At 47.7% G+C, this 17,649-nt stretch overlaps 1 protein-coding gene across 1 annotated transcript in view; it reads left to right on the top strand.

The window, feature by feature from the left end:
• The first annotated feature begins 981 nt into the window (after positions 1-981).
• Positions 982-17,649, top strand: part of Slc13a4 (solute carrier family 13 member 4) — a 37,880-nt gene continuing 21,212 nt past the window's right edge. The window contains exons 1-2 of the mRNA XM_036182926.1: positions 982-1,735; positions 6,564-6,692. Coding sequence (XP_036038819.1) covers positions 1,637-1,735; positions 6,564-6,692 — 228 coding nt within the window. The 5' untranslated portion in view covers positions 982-1,636. The remainder of the gene's footprint in view (positions 1,736-6,563; positions 6,693-17,649) is intronic.

Raw genomic sequence — 17,649 nt, forward strand, 5'->3', positions numbered from 1 at the left:
GTCAGTAGTTTCACTGGCCCTGAAAACCAAGGAGAACTGGTTTTGTGAGTCCACTTCTCTCTGGGCACTCTACTTTTAGTCCAGGGATCACTTCAACGGGATAAGGCTGCAGAGTTTACAAGGTGCTAAAATCCTGTGAATGCACACAAGCTCTAGCTCTACATCTCCCAGATCAAGGTGATCTGGCCAAGAAGCATCTCTTAGAAGAGATTAGGGTCTTTTCTTTCTCTTTCTCGTCTTGTTCCAAATCTACATGTCCTTTCTCCAAATCTGTAAGCAGGAGAAATTCTGGGTCTAACTAATTGATGAGTATGGTCCTGCATTCTGTCCCTACCCTGCGTTCCCATCAAGGAAGGCTGCCTGCTTCCTTTTTTGATAAAGAGCCTCAAAGAATTTCATGAACACCTCCTCCAACTGGCATCTAGACTTTTCCAGAGCAAAGGGGAGCCTTTCCTCTTGCCATGCATCCCAGGGTCTTTCCTCCAGGCTCATTCTTCATGCTGGCTCTGACCTTTCTATCCCCCAAGTGTCCAAGAAGCAAACTTTGCCTGAGGGGAAGTCTTAATTCTGTTCAGTCCAGAATTAATGTCCATATTCTCCACCAAATGTGTCGTCTTCCGGAGGTGGTGAGCAAGTGACTCTCGCAGGAAAGCTGGGTCCCATGCTTGGAAACAACACCGCAGTGCTTGGGGAGCTGGGATTATGCTCAGGGTGCTGACCAACATCCAACCCCTGGGATATTTGAGAAATGGAAAAACAAGCTTCGAAAACCGCCTAGGTTCTGCCAAATCAGCAGGCCCCTGCTGGGACCAATCGAGGGCTGCCTTCAGATGCGACATTAGCTAATTCTTTTCAACTTGCCGATAGGCTTAGGGGGAATGGGCGGGACGACTGCCCTGTGCCTGCTTCCCATTGGTGCAGGAAAGTTAAAGGTGGGCCTCTAGCAAGTTTTAGTCCTCTAACAAAAAGGAATGTCTTGGAGACTCTTCAGGCCTGCTTTGGAAGTCCAGACTCCAGGAAAACTATAAGTAGAAGCCTAGTTTGAAGGAAAGAAATCTAAAGAGTTACGGTGTGAGGTTCTGGGAGACAGCTCCCCCCAACTCCAATCTGAGGTCTACATGTGCCTCAGACTAACATTGGTGCTTGCTTTAAGGGAAGGGAGCTACCAGATTTTTACCAGCAGCCAGGTCGAAGGTAAAGCAGCAGCTGCCCCCAAACAGGTCACCAGGAAGAAGAAAAGAGACCGTTCTTATTTTTTAAAGCCTTCAATGGTTCTTCAAGGCTGATCAGCAGCCGCAAGCACATTGCTTGTGAAGGCTTTTGCTGACTCCTAGAATGAAGCCACCTTCTTGTTAGCCACAGAGAGAGGACCCACCACCCCCGGTATATAATCCTTTTCCAGCTCCTTTTCGATGGCCATAACACCATGCTGTTCAATCCCACCTAAGACAGAAGGCAAGGAGCCCAGCTTTCTGGGGAAACGGGGCACAGCTACCCTGCTTTTGTGCTCCCAAGACCAAAGAGGACTGACTCTCGGAAGCCAGGCAAGGTGTAAGAAGTCTTCCTGGACTGAGAGCGGAGCATAGTGTGGATCAGAGGAGAACGCCCTCGAGAACTCACTCCAGACAGGTCCACCATGGGTTTGCTGCAGGACCTTCTCCAAGCAAGAAAGCTGTTACTGGTCATCTGTGTGCCGCTGCTGCTGCTGCCTCTGCCCACCATCTACCCCACCAGTGTAAGTAGCAGCCTACCTACCCGTGTCAGGGCATCAGAGGGAGTCGGGGAGCAAAGAAGGGCGGTCTGGAGGGAGTGGAGTATTTGTGAGGCACCCCAAAATTATTTCATTGAAATCGTCTTCATTTGGATGAAAATGTCACACTTTTCCAAAAGAGACCAAAGTACTTTCTTCCTTAAAACTATTTCCATCCCTCTGTCTCTCAAGAAAGGTCCCCCAATTCTGGCCTTCATAGAGTGGGAGACTGTATCTGAAATGACTGCTGTGTTGCAAAACATTACAGATGCTGTGTTTAAACCCATAGATATGACAGGCTGGGGAGCCCCTATTTCCCAACTTGTGGCTATCATTATGTGACAGCAATTGGAGATGCAAAAGGCCCTTTGCTATTAATCTAGAAGGGGTAGGGCTGGGAGGGAGCCTGTCCAGAGACCATGGTGGTTTCTTATACCAGAATATGAAAACAGCCATCCTGAACCTTCTATGCAAACTTTGGGGAAGCGGGTATTAGAGTTGAAAGCACCTGTTAGCCTGTTACTCTGCTCCTCAGACTATCTGAATCTTCTGTGCTTTCTTTTCTACTCTTAAAAAAACAGGCCCAAAGCAACATGAAAACAGAAATGCGAGCCCCAGAACTCCAGCCCATGGCCTAATGTTAAAGCAGGAGTCCAGGGCAGAGGAGCTGAAGCTGCATTTGCATTCAGTCTGCCTCTTGGACCTTCACGGTCTCCCTTCCCTTCTTCCCCTCTCTCTCCTCACATGTCTGGGGGTATAGCCCCACTCCCAAGCTGGCACTGTCCTTGAGACTTTAGAAAAAAATAAGCTAAGGCAGGTTAACTACAGGAATATCTCCTGTACTGTTCCCTGGGGGACAGGGTAACCAAGATTAAATTTAAAAAGTTAAACAGAAGGGATTATCGTGGTCTTGTTAAATACAAGCTGACTTAAATCTTTAGCAAAATAAATACTTCAGTGTGCCAAGGAGGCACCGACTAACTCTGGTCTAGGTTTAGCAGACAGTGATTGCCAATAACATTTTTTTATTCTGGGCTGTATAACAGTTAATTTTTTGCTTTGTCTAAGTAGACCTGATTGTTTTGAGTTTTCTTTTCATAGTATTTTTCTCCCATTGTCAGGTCAGTTTAAGGAAATTCCCATGAGAGACACATTGCCCTCTTCTACTGAGCAGTATTGGGAATCCCTGCTTGCCCCCCCCCTCACCCCCACCCCCACCCCTTCAACCTTCATCTTTGGGAACCTTAACTAGTGCCCACAGGAGACACAAACTATACATATACAGTGCCGGGTATATCTCTTGGCTGCCTTCCACCCTTGTATCCAACTCTGAGACTCGGATAGTAAAATTCTTAGAATTCCCAGACAGAATTGCTTGTTCTAGGCTGCACTTGAGAGAGGCAGCTGAGCACCTGGGCAGGAGCCCTCAGCTTGAAATCCGCTGATTCTTCGAAGCGATGAGCCACAGCCACATTTTAGCAGGTGTGAACATGACTTCTCCTCTCTCCTTGCCCAGTTCTTTAAAGTCTAGATTCCTATGATGTTACAGAAGAAGAGAGTAGGGGTGGAGACATGGCTGTGTGGTACAGCACTTGCTTAGCATTCGAAAGGCCCTAGCCAAAAGGGACATTCATCTCAACACCTCAGTATTCCTAGTGGAAGTTGCCCCCCAATCTTCCAAAAGAGATTTTTCAAAGTGCCCCTCAGTCACTGTTCCTCAGCAGAAGAACAGACTTTCAAGCCCTTCTAGTCAGGTTTGAGTGAGGTATAACTGAGGGGGGCTGAAGGGTTGGACTTGCTGGAAAGGGAACCTAAGTTAAGTTAAGGTAGGAAACTGTCTTCCTAAGGAAAAGCCACTTTGAACACTTCCCCTTTTTACTGTTTGATTATTCTGTTTTCTTTGTTGGGTTTTGGTTCTGTTCTGATGTGTTGACAGTGTCTTGCTATGTAGCCCAGGCTAGCCTCAAACTCACGATCTTCCTCCCATGCCCTGCTTCAGTTCTAATTTTAGGCAGGAGCGAAAAGAAGTAAGCACCGCCCACTAAAGGCATTCCTGACCTGAATGCTCATGTGGGGCCTGGGGGTTCCAGAGCGCGCGCACGCACGCGCGCGCGCGCGCGCACACACACACACACACACACACACACCCAATAAGATAGGAGAGACCTGTTAGTGACATAAATTTATCCATGTGCCAGGGTCTGGTCAGATGCGGGGGACCCTGTGGAGTCAGGCCCAGAGGTATCTGACTCCCCAGTCACCCATGGTGGAGAGGGTAGAGAAATGGAAGAAAAGGCTGGTGTGAGACACAGATGAAGGAACCTCTCGAGATGTCCTTCATCCTTCCACTCCAAAGGAAGTTAGACAAAAATGGCAGTGGTTTGCTCTGCTCTCAATACTGCAGGACACAGGTGATCTATTAACTAATGCTGTTTACCACAGAAAAGGTTATCCCTGCCTACCTGACTTCCCGATTCCAGTCAAATGGTGCATTGCAGAAAGAAAATCAGTCCGTTGCTCGCTCTCTCTCTCTCTCTCTCTCTCTCTCTCTCTCTCTCTCTCTCTCTCTCTCTCTCTGTGTGTGTGTGTGTGTGTGTGTGTGTGTGTGTGTGTGTGTCCTTTTCTTGCTTACATTGGGCCCCTGGAAAGTAACCAGGACAAGGGCCTCCCAGTGAAGGACAGACGTTCTGCCCCTTCATCCTCACCTGGAATTAAACCCTTCCTCTTGTCTCTTTGCCACAGAAAGAAAAAGAGGGCTAGAACTTTAAGGCTACAACTAGGAGGCCATTTCTCCAAACTGCATCCTTCCCCAGCAGGGTATCACTTCTACTATGTTATCCACAATCCCGAAAGTTTTATCTTTTATCTGATCCTTTGTCCTTAGAGGAAATTTCAGGGGGAGCTAAGTCAACAGTGGACTTACTTCCCATTTCCTAACCCCAGCCTGCCTTAATCCATGACTATCCGGAGGGAGCAAGGTCCTTTCCAGCAAAGCTAGCTAAATGCTCCTGCTGTCCATCACTGATTTGTCAGGTTCCTTGTTGGGCAAGCAGCCTGGGCCAGGTCATGCCCGCACGCTATGTGAACACCAAGTCACAGCTGCCTCAGGTTCTCTGTGTAATTGCCCTTGGTGTGCAGCTTGGAATGTTACAATTATTAAGATCTTGGACAGTGACCTCTCCTAAGAGTAAACCTCCTAACCTTCCTCAGGACCACTCCTTGGCACCATTCACACAATCACCATTGCTGGAAGCCAAGGCTAAGGAGGGTGGGAGGTTTTATAAAATTGTATTTATTTACCCTCTGCACTCTCTGGTTGCACAGTATGGGTTTTGGTGAGTTGAGGAAAATACTGGTAAATTTCCAGATTTTCCACCCTGCCATCTCCTACAGATGGATAGCATGCTATCCCCTCTGTAAAAGGATGTTTCTGTGACATCAGGCCATGGATGTGGCATCCAAGGACAATGAGCACCTTTGGGGATTGTCATAACTGGGGAGATACTCCCGATGGCTAAGTGGGAAGAGACAAATGATGCTACCATCCATGCACAGTACACCACACAGGAAGGCCCAAGAGCAAAGAATGAGCCCATCAAAAGTGTCATTAGAGCCAAGGCTAAGAAATGAGTCTGTGCTTCCTCCTCTGAGATGAGCCTCTCAGCCTGGGGATGGCTGACTGTCCCCACATTCAGCACCAGCCCCCCAGGGAAGAGCTCCCCACTCACTGTTAGTACACATGGTACAAGCTCAGGCTGAGAATCGAAGGGCAAAATAACCAATAGTTCTCCCTAGCAATTCACTGGATTACCAACTAAGCCAGATGTGGTGGCAAGCCTCTAGTCCTAGCTGCTTCAGAGGCTGACCCAGGAGGACCACTTGAACCCATGAGTCTGAAACCAGCCTGGCAACATAGCTAGATCCTGTCCCCAAAAAACAAAAACAAAACAAAACAACAAAACTACTGAATCTAATTGTTTGAATAAATATTTTTGAAGCAAGGGGATTTAGCTTAACTTACTTTTAAGACTGCCTGCCTTCCTGTACCCATTCTTCAGAGTTCTCTGATCCAGTGAGGTTAGCCTGCTTATATCTCAAGGGAAATTTTAAATGTAACACCAGTATGTAAGTCCAATGAGGCTGGAGATTGGGGTGGATTCAAGGCCTTGCTGGTCTCCCTAGAAGAGTCTCGCAATAGAAGCCTTCCCCAGAAGCTATCAGAACATAGTATGGAAGCCACCTTATGGGTTATTTTTAAGTCTCACTTCTTACCAAACCACTTCCTTTCAGTGGGTACATACCAGATGCCCCAAAATCATCATACATTGTTGAAGCTTAGGGTGGCTGACCCCAGGCCCCACTTGTGAACCAATCATATACATACTAATCTATCTTCCACCAACCCCAAGAGCCTTAGTATCTAAACAACTTGACTCAATATGCACCAATTAAGGCTTTGAACTCCACCTTTATAGTTTGCTAACTTGGCCCCAAAAGCTGCGTTCAAAATCAATTATCACTCTCTATGGCTTTAAGAATCATCAGAGCTGGGACTCCATCAAAGTCCAGGACCCATGTGGATGCATGAGTCAACCACATGCACAACATGGGTCCTTCCAGTGAGCAGCCATACTTCCACCCAAAAAGCATGGCTGCTACAATCATTGGCCAATGTCAGCATAGCACCTCCCCGGGCTGTATCCTGGCATCCTCATGGAATCTAAGTGTCTATTGTCTTGGCTCTGGGTCTCATTTGGGGTTTCAGTGGTAACAACTGTCCCAGTGACTAAGTACCTCTTCCTTCCCCTTCCAGGAGGCTGCCTGTGCTTACGTGTTGCTTGTGACTGCTGTGTACTGGGTGTCCGAGGCCGTACCTCTTGGAGCTGCAGCCCTTGTTCCTGCCTTCCTCTACCCATTCTTCGGAGTTCTCCGATCCAGTGAGGTTAGACCACTTACGATCCAACCCTGTGCTCAGCTCTGCTGGACCAGTGAAGGCGTCTCCTGATGACAGGAGACAGGCATTTGATGGGAGGGGCCGTCCTTACCCACAGGAAGAACTCCTGGGCACTAGGCTTTGCATCTGCTGATCCAGACACTGAATTCTTCCCCTTCCTCCCTTTCCCTTCAGCTCCTTCAAAGTACTCAAAACTTGCTGCTTTGAAGACTTCCCTGACCAAATACAGCCAATGGTTTCTTACATTTCTTATATAGCCCTGGCTGGCTTAGAACTCATTACATAGACCAGTCTGACCTTGAACTCATAGAGCTCCACCTGCTTCTGGCTCCCAAGCACTGGAATTAAAGGCATGTGCCACCGTGGCTTTTAGGAACTGTATGAAGTATGCTTACAGGAGACAGTGGTTAGTCTTTTTCAGTGTCTTGTATGTCCTTCAGACTGTAGTCACACAGAGAGGAAGCAGGGCCCCATCTGCGAGGCTTCCCTCTGACAGCTTAGCTCACATGGAGGGACTCAGTTGTTGACAGGGACTTACTATGTGTCCCTGTGCCCTGGCTTCTTTCTTCTCCCACTTCTTAGACAAAACAACCATTTCTGATCCTTCCTCCCCAACTCCAGATCACTGTGTGGTCTCTTGGCTTGCAGCCGGCCCTTTCTGTTCACTTTATAGTATTTGGCAAAGCTCAAATGAAACTTCTGGTAACAACCCCACACCGTGACCAAATTTCAGGGCAAAGCCTATTTAAAAAAAATAAATAAACAAAATACGCTGCAGGGTGGGAGCCAGGTGAATAGTGCGCCTGCTTTGTTATCATCTGGCTCCGTAAGGGCAGTAGTTCTCAACCTGTGGGTCATGACCCCTTTGGGGTCACATGGCCCTTTCACAGGGGTCATGTATCTGACATCCTGTTTATCAGGGATTTACATTGTGATTCATAACAGTAGCAAAATTACAGTCCTGAAGTAGCAACGGAAATAATTTCATGGTTGGGGGTCCCCACAACATGAGGAACTGTATTAAAGGGGGGCAGCATTAGGAAGGTTGAGAACCACTGATCTTGGTTACCTGATGAGGAAAACTTAACAGCAGATTTGGGCAAGGCAGATGCTCGGGGGAGAGCAGGGAGCAGGTGAGTGACTAGTCTACGAGTCAGGCACTGTGTTAGAAGCCCACATCCTTTCTTTCATACAGAACTCTCAAGAGTTCTAGGAACGGGGTGTCCATGACTCCAACCCACACAGGAGGAAAGAGGCCTAGAGAGTAAAACTGATCCCAGTCATCCAGTAGAAAGCAGCAGACTGTATCTAGTAGATTTCAGAGCCTGTACATTGTTCACTCTGCAATACAAAGAAAACTCCTAAAATACATGGGCCTTCAGAGTGTTATCAGTTGCTAGGAGTTGTGGATGTCTCTGTCTCTGTGCTGTGAGAAAGAATGAAGCTGGCCTGTGAACTGCCTTAACCTTGAACAACAGAACATTATTGAAAGTTCCCTTGATGGTTGTATGGGGTCACCAGTGAACAGCTTCTCTTTCTATGGGATGAACTTGACTTACCAGTTTTTGTTAGTTTGCCTTCAACTTCTTTTTCTTTTTCCCTGTGAGTAATCATAGCCTGAGGATAGGATCCCCAACCATGAGCAAGTTTTTGTTCCTACAGATATGTGCGCAGCATGGATATAAGAAGAGGTCACATACAAAGACCAGGCAGTGAGGCAGTTGCTCCATCTCCCCACTTTGTGCCCCCTCCCCACTTTGGAGAGTAAAAAGAGAGATGTGATGGATGTGTGTGTGTCTAAAAGAACAATCAACCCCCAAAACAGCTTTCCTCAAGAAAAGTGTACAAACTTATTCTGCACATGGAACCAGATCTTCACTGGGGAGTGGGGTGGGGCGGCTGGAAGGGGAAGCAAGAACCCAACAGCCCAGTGTACTATAGAGATGTTGCTAAGCAACAACTATCCAAGTCCCGCCCCTTTGCATAGCCAGGAAGGCCAACCTAATAGGGAGACTCTTTGAAGGCTACAGTTTGGGGAAGGGTCTTTTAACTCAAAAGGAATGGCCTTCGTGTGTAATTAGGTATTACTATTTCTGGGAGGAGATGTACTTTATCATTTGAAGCAAAAATCTTAATCCATCTGTGTCTTTAGAGGGGTTTACAGGTGGTTATGTTTACAATGAGCAATTTAGTCCAAATATAGTCTGTTCAGTTGACCTTAGCTCGGATTAAAGGAAAATGCCAGCAGGGTAAAGGACATGGGGGGCAGCTCCTTGTGGGCCAGAAGAAGCACCATTGCATCACCCACTAGCTGCCCCCTTATACCAGCATCAGGGCTCACAGGGGAAAGCTAGGCAATTCTCCTCCAGAGCCTCCAAATCATCCATGCATTCTGTTCCTAATCCAGCTCCTGCTTGACCATCCCCTTGCTGAGACTTGGGCAGCCCTCTCTGTTTTGGAAGAGTCTTTGCAATTTCTTCACTTTTAAAATCCTATTACTGAAATGTTTCCAAAGACCTCACCTAAGAGTAGTTCTCTTCCCTCTGAGCTAACTTGATGTTTTCACCTTTTAAGAGGTACATACCAAAGATAACTGTCTATAGACACATATCTCTAGGACTTGTAGTTTCTTGTAGCCTGCATGGGTCCCAGTGCCCTCAGGTCATGGCTCTCCATTCCTGTGCTTCTTGGAGTTAAAGAGCATGGCCTCCATGCGAAGGAAAGCATGTGAGTGGGGTTGGTGTGGCCCTGAGACTGTGGCTTTTGTCCCTCATACCATTCACTCAGCATTCTGAGTTCTAGATCTTCCATTCAGGATGACTCAGTGCCCAGTGGTGACTAGAGTCAAGGACGTCATTTCTGCCCACTGGAGTCTTATTCTGACTCCTGAGTCCCCACCACCTGAGGCTATTTATAGTAGTCAGAGCTCCGGGGAAGACAAAAGCAATCCAACAGGGAGAATGGGATGGTTTTAGCTGTATAACAGACACGGAGAGAGATGACTTTGTTATAAAGAGTTGCCTCAACCATGCTGCTGAGACATCCCATGACCTGCTGCTGCTGCAGGAATCCCAGGAAAACACTGGGTTTGAGCTCTGTAGTCCAAAGGCCAGAGAACCAGGAGAGCTAAGGGCATAAATCCCAGCCAAGGAACAGAAAATAAGATGAGAGATTCTGGGGGAAAGGGGCTTCTTCCTCATCTCTTTACCTCATGCCAGGCTCAATGGAGCATCATCTGCAGGCACTGTGTTATTTTATCTTCTATAATGAGCTGGAGTTTCCTATCTTTGTTTTCATAGAGGGGCAAACTGAAGTTCAGAAAGGTTAAGTAACTTACCTGAGGTTGCACAGTTAGTAAGCAATAGAACCAGGACTTGAATCCAGGGGTGGGGGGTTCTAAAACTTAAACTCTTGACCCCTGGGCCATCTGTACCAAAAGCTTCCGGTGAGTTAATAAATGATGGGCACAGCTCAGCAGTCTGTACAGGGAGCTCTTCCAGAGGTGAGTTGGCCAGAACATCAAAGACCAGGAACCTAAGAAGCCTGGGGAATGAAGAAATGGTTTAGGGAGACGGGGTTTCTGGCTTCTGTGCCTCGTATGGCAGGCTCAAGCCAAACAGTCCAAGGGCTCCCCGCCATGGGTACCATGTGTAAGGGAAAGCTCCGACACAGGAGGCTGTGTATGGTCCTCATATTCCCATTCCACACAGTCTGAGACAATGACCACATCAGGGACACTGGACTGGAGATGGACTTTCGTGCCTTGGCAGGTGATTGGACACTGTGGCCTCCTTGACTTTAGGACTCTGCCACTCAGATTTTGAATAGGTCTTCAAACAAAGCCTAAGCTGACCTCAACACCCAAGCATTCTGCCCTATACCTGCCTACGTTCTTCCCACGAGAATCCAGCATTACTTCCCTCTGCTGGTGCACAGAACTCCGTCCTGGATCTGGGGTTGGTGTTTACACTTAGTTTTGTTTGTTTGGGCTCCACTGTGACTGTTACTGACATTATATCTGTCTTGAAGTCCGTTCACCCCTTACTACTGTGTTGCCTGTGATGCTGATAGCCTGGGCACAAGAGCAGTGCCACGCCAGTTAGCTCAGATTCACTGTGCTTAGGAGGAATGGCACACCATGGGCACCAAAGGGCCAGGATGGAGGTCCAGGGTGGCCTGTGGAGCATGGTGGCACCATGGGAGGAGCTTGGGTCAGCTTCCTGGGAAGCCCAGGCACAGAAATTATTTATTTATTTATTTATTTATTACTTATTTACATGTCCTGTCTGTACACAACCCTCCCCCCTCCCCACCCTCTACCCTGTACTGCAAGCCACTGGGCCAGCCTCCCTCAGGTTCAAGTTCCTGCCAGGGCAGGAGAGATTGGAGGTGGCCCCCACTGGGATAGCAGCCATGTCCTGCTGGGGTCTGATGTCATGAATCTGATTCCCTGCTGGCTCCCAGTCTTTCTGACCCTCTGGATGCCTGCCTGCTGTACAAACCCTGGCTTTCTCTGTTTGTTCAACCCCCACTCCACTCTCAAGGTCAGAAAGGGCTGACCCTCCTGCGCAGGCCCCTCAGGGATGTGGGCTGCACACTAGGTGGGCCATCTGCCATAAGCTGAGCCTGCCCATCAACCTCAGCTGAACTTTATATCAGACCTGATATAGGAAGCTGGAGACCCAGGAGCCTCTGAGGCTAGGTTCTTGTTGCTGTCAGAGGAATATCTTCCTCTGAGCTGTTTCCAGACCAAACTTCATGCCTGGCCTAGAGCCCAGCTCCTACCTCAACCTCCCCACTCTGTGTACTTCACACAGTCCCAAGTCAGAAACTGGAGTCATGGAGAATAAAGACCCCTAGCCATATGGGAGCTAGGCTAGGTTTGGGGTCTCTCTGGATGTCTATCTAGGACTCCTTGCTAAAGTAGAGTGTTAAAATACTTTTTTTTAATTTTTTATTATTTATTTATTTTATTTTATTTATGTGTATGTATGTGTGCCTGGGTGAGTTTGTGTGCATTCATGCAGGTACCCTTGAGGCCAGAGAGAGTCAGATCCCCTAGAGCCGAAATTACAGGCACTTGTGAGCCACCTGGTGTGGGTGCTAGGGACCGAATCCAGGTCCTCCAGAAAAGCAGCAAATGCTCTTTCCCACTGAGCCATTCTCCAGCCCCCAAAAGAATATTTTTCATAAGCAACAATACCTTTTTTTTTCCTTTCCTTTTTTCCTTTCTGTGGGCCTTCATTTATTTGTTGAGGAACGAGAGTCTTACTATGCAGCCCAGGCTGGCCTCCAACTCCTCCATCCTCTTGCCTCAGTTGGCATTACTGCTATGTGCCACCAGACCTGACTCAGTACCTTTTCTTTAAACCCAGTCTTAAGAGACTCAGTATGCAAAACAGTAAAAAGAGCAAGACCTACTCAAATAGGGATGGGCACCAGCTGGGGTACCAGATACTTAGACTTCCCTGGTCCCTTCCTTGCCTGACTACCCCTGGAATTGGCTGCAGCAGCAGATATATTTGAAGACTAGTGTCCCCAGGAATGAAGATCAGCTGATGAGAAGGGGCTGGAGCCCCTGCAGGGCATTCTCAGAGTAGTGGCATCACTGCCTGGAGGGGATGGCAAAGAGAGAGGTAGACATGGCTGGCCTTCATATCCTCCTTAGACACTTGCCAGAGTGGAGTACTGTCTCTGGCTTTGACAGCCCTCGGTGTTAAGGGAAAGCTAAGTCAGGCATCCACTCCTAGGATTAAGTTGCAGGTGTGTCCAGTCTCTGGCCCCCAGACTGCATGCACCCTAAAATAACTATGAATGCAGTCCAACATAAAACATCAACTGGGGCTGGGGAGATGGTCTAGTGAGTTAGAGAACTTTCTGTGACATCGAGAGGACCTGAGTTCAAATCTCTAGCACCCTTGAGAATACCAGATGTGTCTGTGGGTGTCAGGTGCTGCTCCTACTCCTGTGGACTAGAGAAAGGTGGATCCTGGGAACTCAGGGGCTGGCCATTCTAGCCAAAATAGCAAGCTTTAGGCTCAATGAGAATTTTGCCCACATCGTAAAACCTGCCAACGTGGACGTACCTACCCCCGTGGGTATTTGTGCTGTTCTGAATGTGAAAACACCTATCACAGCACCAGCTTACAGGCAAGAACAAGGAGTTGGTCGTCTGTCTGTCTGTCTGCCTCCCACGAGGATGGCCCCCAAAGAGGTTCAAGTCCACATTCAAGCAAGATGAAATTGATATGGATTTCCATTCTCAAACTTTTGGGAACAAAAACACAATCTCCTTCCTTCCATTAAAAAAAAGTTAAAATATGATTAAAGTAATACTCCATAGTCCACTCTACACACACACACACACACACACACACACACACACACACACACACACACAAAACACACACACACACTTATACATTATACATAGGGGCTATGTTCCAAGTCTCCCTATGGTTGCCTAGAGACGTGGAGCATTAAACACTAGACGTATTATGTTGCTTGGTGCCCTGCAGTTTTGCTGCTGAAGACCAGAGTTCGAATGTCCCTCTCGAGCTTAAGGCCACTGTCACCTTTGTCTCACTCCACTTCCGGCTTTAGGGTCGTCATTAACTACAATGAGTTGCTACAGTATGTCAGTGATTCTAAGGACGAACACGGCTGTCGGATGACCAGCAGGAGAATAGCACATATCGAGTAGATCCGTTGGGCCTGGGGATAACTCATGTCCCAAATAGGAGGCAGGAGATTTCATACTGCTACTGGGAAGAGTACAAGTTAAAATTTAGGGGTTGTTTATTTCTGGAATTCTCCATTTTCAAACCACTGTTAGCCTCGGGTCACTAAAACCGCAGATAAAGGAAGGCAGCTGTGTCCAGGGTACATGCGTGTCCAAGGAAAGTAATGTTTAAAGCTCACCTTTAGCTGAAGTCACCTGCAATTCCCTAACAAAGGACTAGTTAGTTAACAGGCATCCAGTGGCTTTTGTTTCCCCAAACCAAAGCCAAGCCAGTAGCTCTTTCGAAATCGTCCCTCCCTCTCACTGAGGAAACCTGGAGAGATCTCTATCTCTCGGGCCTGCCCTGTCCTCCTGTTTCTTCTCATTCCCTTTTCTTGCTTGTGCTGGCTGACCTACTCCCCCTCCCCACCCCTGGCACTGATTTCTTTTCCTTTTTCCATAAGTTCTTCCTGCTGAGCATTTCTTAGGGCCCAGCTGCTCTGGCTCCCTCAGGGCTGCCAAGGCCTCGCTGTTACACATTGAGTTATGTAGCTCTGCTCTTGCCACTTCACAGGCCGGAGTGACCAATATGGTGGGTGTGGGGTAGGGGTAACAGCCACCGGCTGATCTCCAGAACCCAGGCTCCTCACCGTACCCCTCTGTGACGACATCGTTTCAAGGGGACCCATCTCTTCTAAAACGCAATCTCCAAATACTCGCTCCGAGGTCAAGAGTGTGGCACCCGAGGAAAGTCACAGAGCTGAAAGGCAGAGAAGACAGTGACCGCTCACACTCATCACAAATCCCTGTGCTTTCTTCCTGGGAGGAGCGCCCTGTTAGAACCTAGTGCTCCTTAGAGATAACTCTAACAGGTTCTGCTATTGGGTCTTCCAAGTCAACAAGTATTAGAACTTGAGGAAAGGACAGCTAAGGGCATTTGTCCCGATAGAGGACACTGCATGCCCTGAGAACAAGATAGAAAAACTATAAGATGTGGACAGGGGAAGGGAGACTCTGTACTGGCAGCAGCTAGTGTGGTGTGCGTGCCCGTTTGTGGACATTGCTGGGTTGGGAGTAGGGACTCAGGAAAGCTGTCCATGTTGGAAAGAGACTGGAGCAGGCAGGTGAGAGCTCTAATGAAGCCAGGAAGCAGGTAACACCCTTTAGAAAACAGTTAAGATAATCCTTAGGAGCCTTGGAGATTTCCTGGAGGGGTTCTAAATAAGCGAGGTCTTAATGTGGAAGAAAAGTCAGTAGACTGCAGAAGTCACGGACACCGCCACCGAGCAGGGCTTTCATTCACCAGTGTGAAGAAGCAGCCCTGAGACTTTGCTCTGTGCATGAGCCTGCTCAGTGTGCTGACCGCCCAGACCGGGTCAGGCTTTGAGCAAAGTCCCCAGGAACAGGAAGAGAGTCACCAGAAATCCTGGTTGTTGATGTGGCAGGCCATGCCAGCTAGGTTTGCAGCTGGCATTTAATCGTGGCAACAACTCTACAAGGTAGGGATTTACATAACCCTGTTTTTCATTTAGATGAAAAGAATAAAGCCAAGAGGGGTTGCATAATCTTCCTAGGGGGCTGACTCTAGAATTCTCCCCCCTCCCACCTTACTGTGCTATCTCTGTATTCACAGTCTAGATCAAGAGCCCCTGGCTCACAGACCAGAGTTCAGGGAGGACACTATAACTGATCTAAGCCCATCAAACACTCAATGAGAAACCTCCACAGAGCCAAGAACACACTGAAGCTGAGTCTTGGGTTGGCACTAGGCCTCAGCAGTTACAGCCAGTGTCAGGACTGTGACCCTGGATGAAGGTTGGAAATGTATGCTGGCCTGTGCTTTCTGGACACCAAATGATCTGCTCCCAACTGGCTTCCCACTGGTTCACTGCATACAGCATGTTACCTAGTGGGATTTAGCATCAGCTCTGTTGGATATCCTGCCTTTGCCCTCACGCTCTGGCTCCACACAGGTTCCTCAACCTCTCTGAGTTCGCTCATCTTAAACACAACCAGTGTCTGTCCAGCAGGACTTCTGCAGGGCTCAGAGGAGACCACAAATGCAAACTGCAAACACCTGGAGTGTAGAAGGTGCTCCAGTCTACCTGGAGTTCCTCCTCTTACCCTTGGATGGGCCCCAGAGAAAGCAGTCTTACCTCTGGTGTAGCACTGAGTCTTCTAAAAGACGTCACAGACAAACTGGTGTTACGGGACGACACATGCCAAAGAAATGGAGAACACACTGTTGCTAGTTACCAGCCTCCTGGGAAAAGAATTAGAGTCTCATCAACTCTTCAGTGGTAAGAAGCAGGGGTCATAGGGTAGTAGAGGGACCATTCCGCACAATTTCCATGTCTCATGTGTGCTGGGTGGTTCCCTCTCAGTAGACAAAGGAAAATACAAACCTGTCCCCAAGCTAACTCACAGAAGCCTAGGAAGGTGCTAGCCCCCACAGTAGAGCCTTCCAGCATCTGAGCCATGCTCACTCCTAGAGGACTGCATCTTTCCCAGAAAGGCTTCAAACCACTCATAGTAGGAGACCTTCTATGGCCTCAGGGAGTGTTAGTGACCATGATCTGCTGAGGAGTAAGCTTGGGGACAAGAGCTAGGTCAACCAGAAGCATAGGCTCTGCCTCCCAGGAAATAGTCAGAGACATGAACCATGCTGTGAAAAAACAACTCATGGAATTTCCATGGGACAAAAAGAAAGAGTGCAGGGAAATGGGGCAGGTGCCTTTGTTGTGGCGATAAAAGGTTATTTGAACAAAGTTATCATGAAAGCCAGCTGTCCCCTTCCCCAGCTCTTCCTCACTTCACTTTTTCTAAGTGAGCATAGGTAAGCGCCTTTCACCTACGCTCACCCCCTGGCATTAATCACCATATTCCCACATGCTGTTGCATTAGTTCTGAAGTCACTGGTTTTAGACATTATTAAATGACACCTCCCTTACGGCGGGTAAGAACTGTGTCCTCTTACATCCCCTACTGTGCCTCCCTTCATTCTCCAATAAGCAACTAACTATATTGGAGGGGTGGTGACTGCAGGCACATATGTTCCACAGTGTGTATGTGGAGGTCAGTGGACAATTTTAAGAAACTAGTCCTTGCCTTCCGTCTTGTTTGAGGCAGGGTCTCTCTTGTTTCTGCCACCATAGGACAGTCTAGCTGACCTGAGAGCTTCCAGATGACTGTCCTGTCCACCTCCCATCGCCCCATGGGAGTAGATGCGATTACACATAATCCCCATGGGATTACGGGTGCATGCTTTTTACATGGCTTCAGGGGATCCAAGTTTGTGTCATCAGGCTGACTGGCACATACTTTCACCAACCAAGCCGACTCTCTAGTCCCCCAGCTTCTTTTAATTCAATAACCAAAAGGAAACTCTAAATGTGATTATAGAAATATTGACTTCCAATTGCACATTTTTACTATATTTAAATGTCCTTTACTGCTCAATTATTTTTCCTGCAGTTAAAAAATGTTCTTGTGCACTCACTCCAAGAAACATTTTACATTTCAAAGTTCAACTCCTCACTTCCTGCTGTGCTTCTTCCAACGATGTGATGATTATTTATTATCTACTTTTGCATGTTATTCCACTGTTGGTAATCCAAAATTTTTTCTAAAAAGAACTGAAGAGATGGATGTGAAAACTAACTCAACTATAGGACACACCTCAAGCCACCACCCCAGCCCCCAGTCTTGCCCTGAGCTCTCTGCTATGTATAGAATTTATTAAAGCCACAACCCCAGCCTTGCCCCCACACACTCTATAGGGTACAGAATTAAAGGTCTCCACAGGGGACGGTCAGAGGCTAGCACCACAGGAAGGTTCTCTGGAGGGCACCGCACCTGAACTTGGCTTTGAAGTCTGTTCTGAATGTACGGCCAGAGATGAAGATAGAATGTTCCAGGGAGAACATAGCAGAGTATAGTTGATGAGAAAGGGGAGCGCTGGCCATGGGTGGAGTCAACAAGGATGGGATGGGTATCTAGGGAGACAATGTAGACAAGAAGAGAGTTAACCAAAGTGAAGGATGGAAAATTAATTATAGTCTATAAATTTTGTTCTTTCCTTATTAATGTGTCAGCTCTTCTTCATTTGAGTGAAACAGGAAAAGGGGAAGGCAAATTGTAAAATTACCTTCAAGAATTCTATCCCACTGAGTGTGGCAGTACTTGACTATAATCCCAGCACAGCTCTATGCTACCACATACTGT

The sequence above is a fragment of the Onychomys torridus genome, chromosome 3 (assembly GCF_903995425.1).
Source record: "Onychomys torridus chromosome 3, mOncTor1.1, whole genome shotgun sequence".
Classification (NCBI taxonomy): domain Eukaryota; kingdom Metazoa; phylum Chordata; class Mammalia; order Rodentia; family Cricetidae; genus Onychomys; species Onychomys torridus.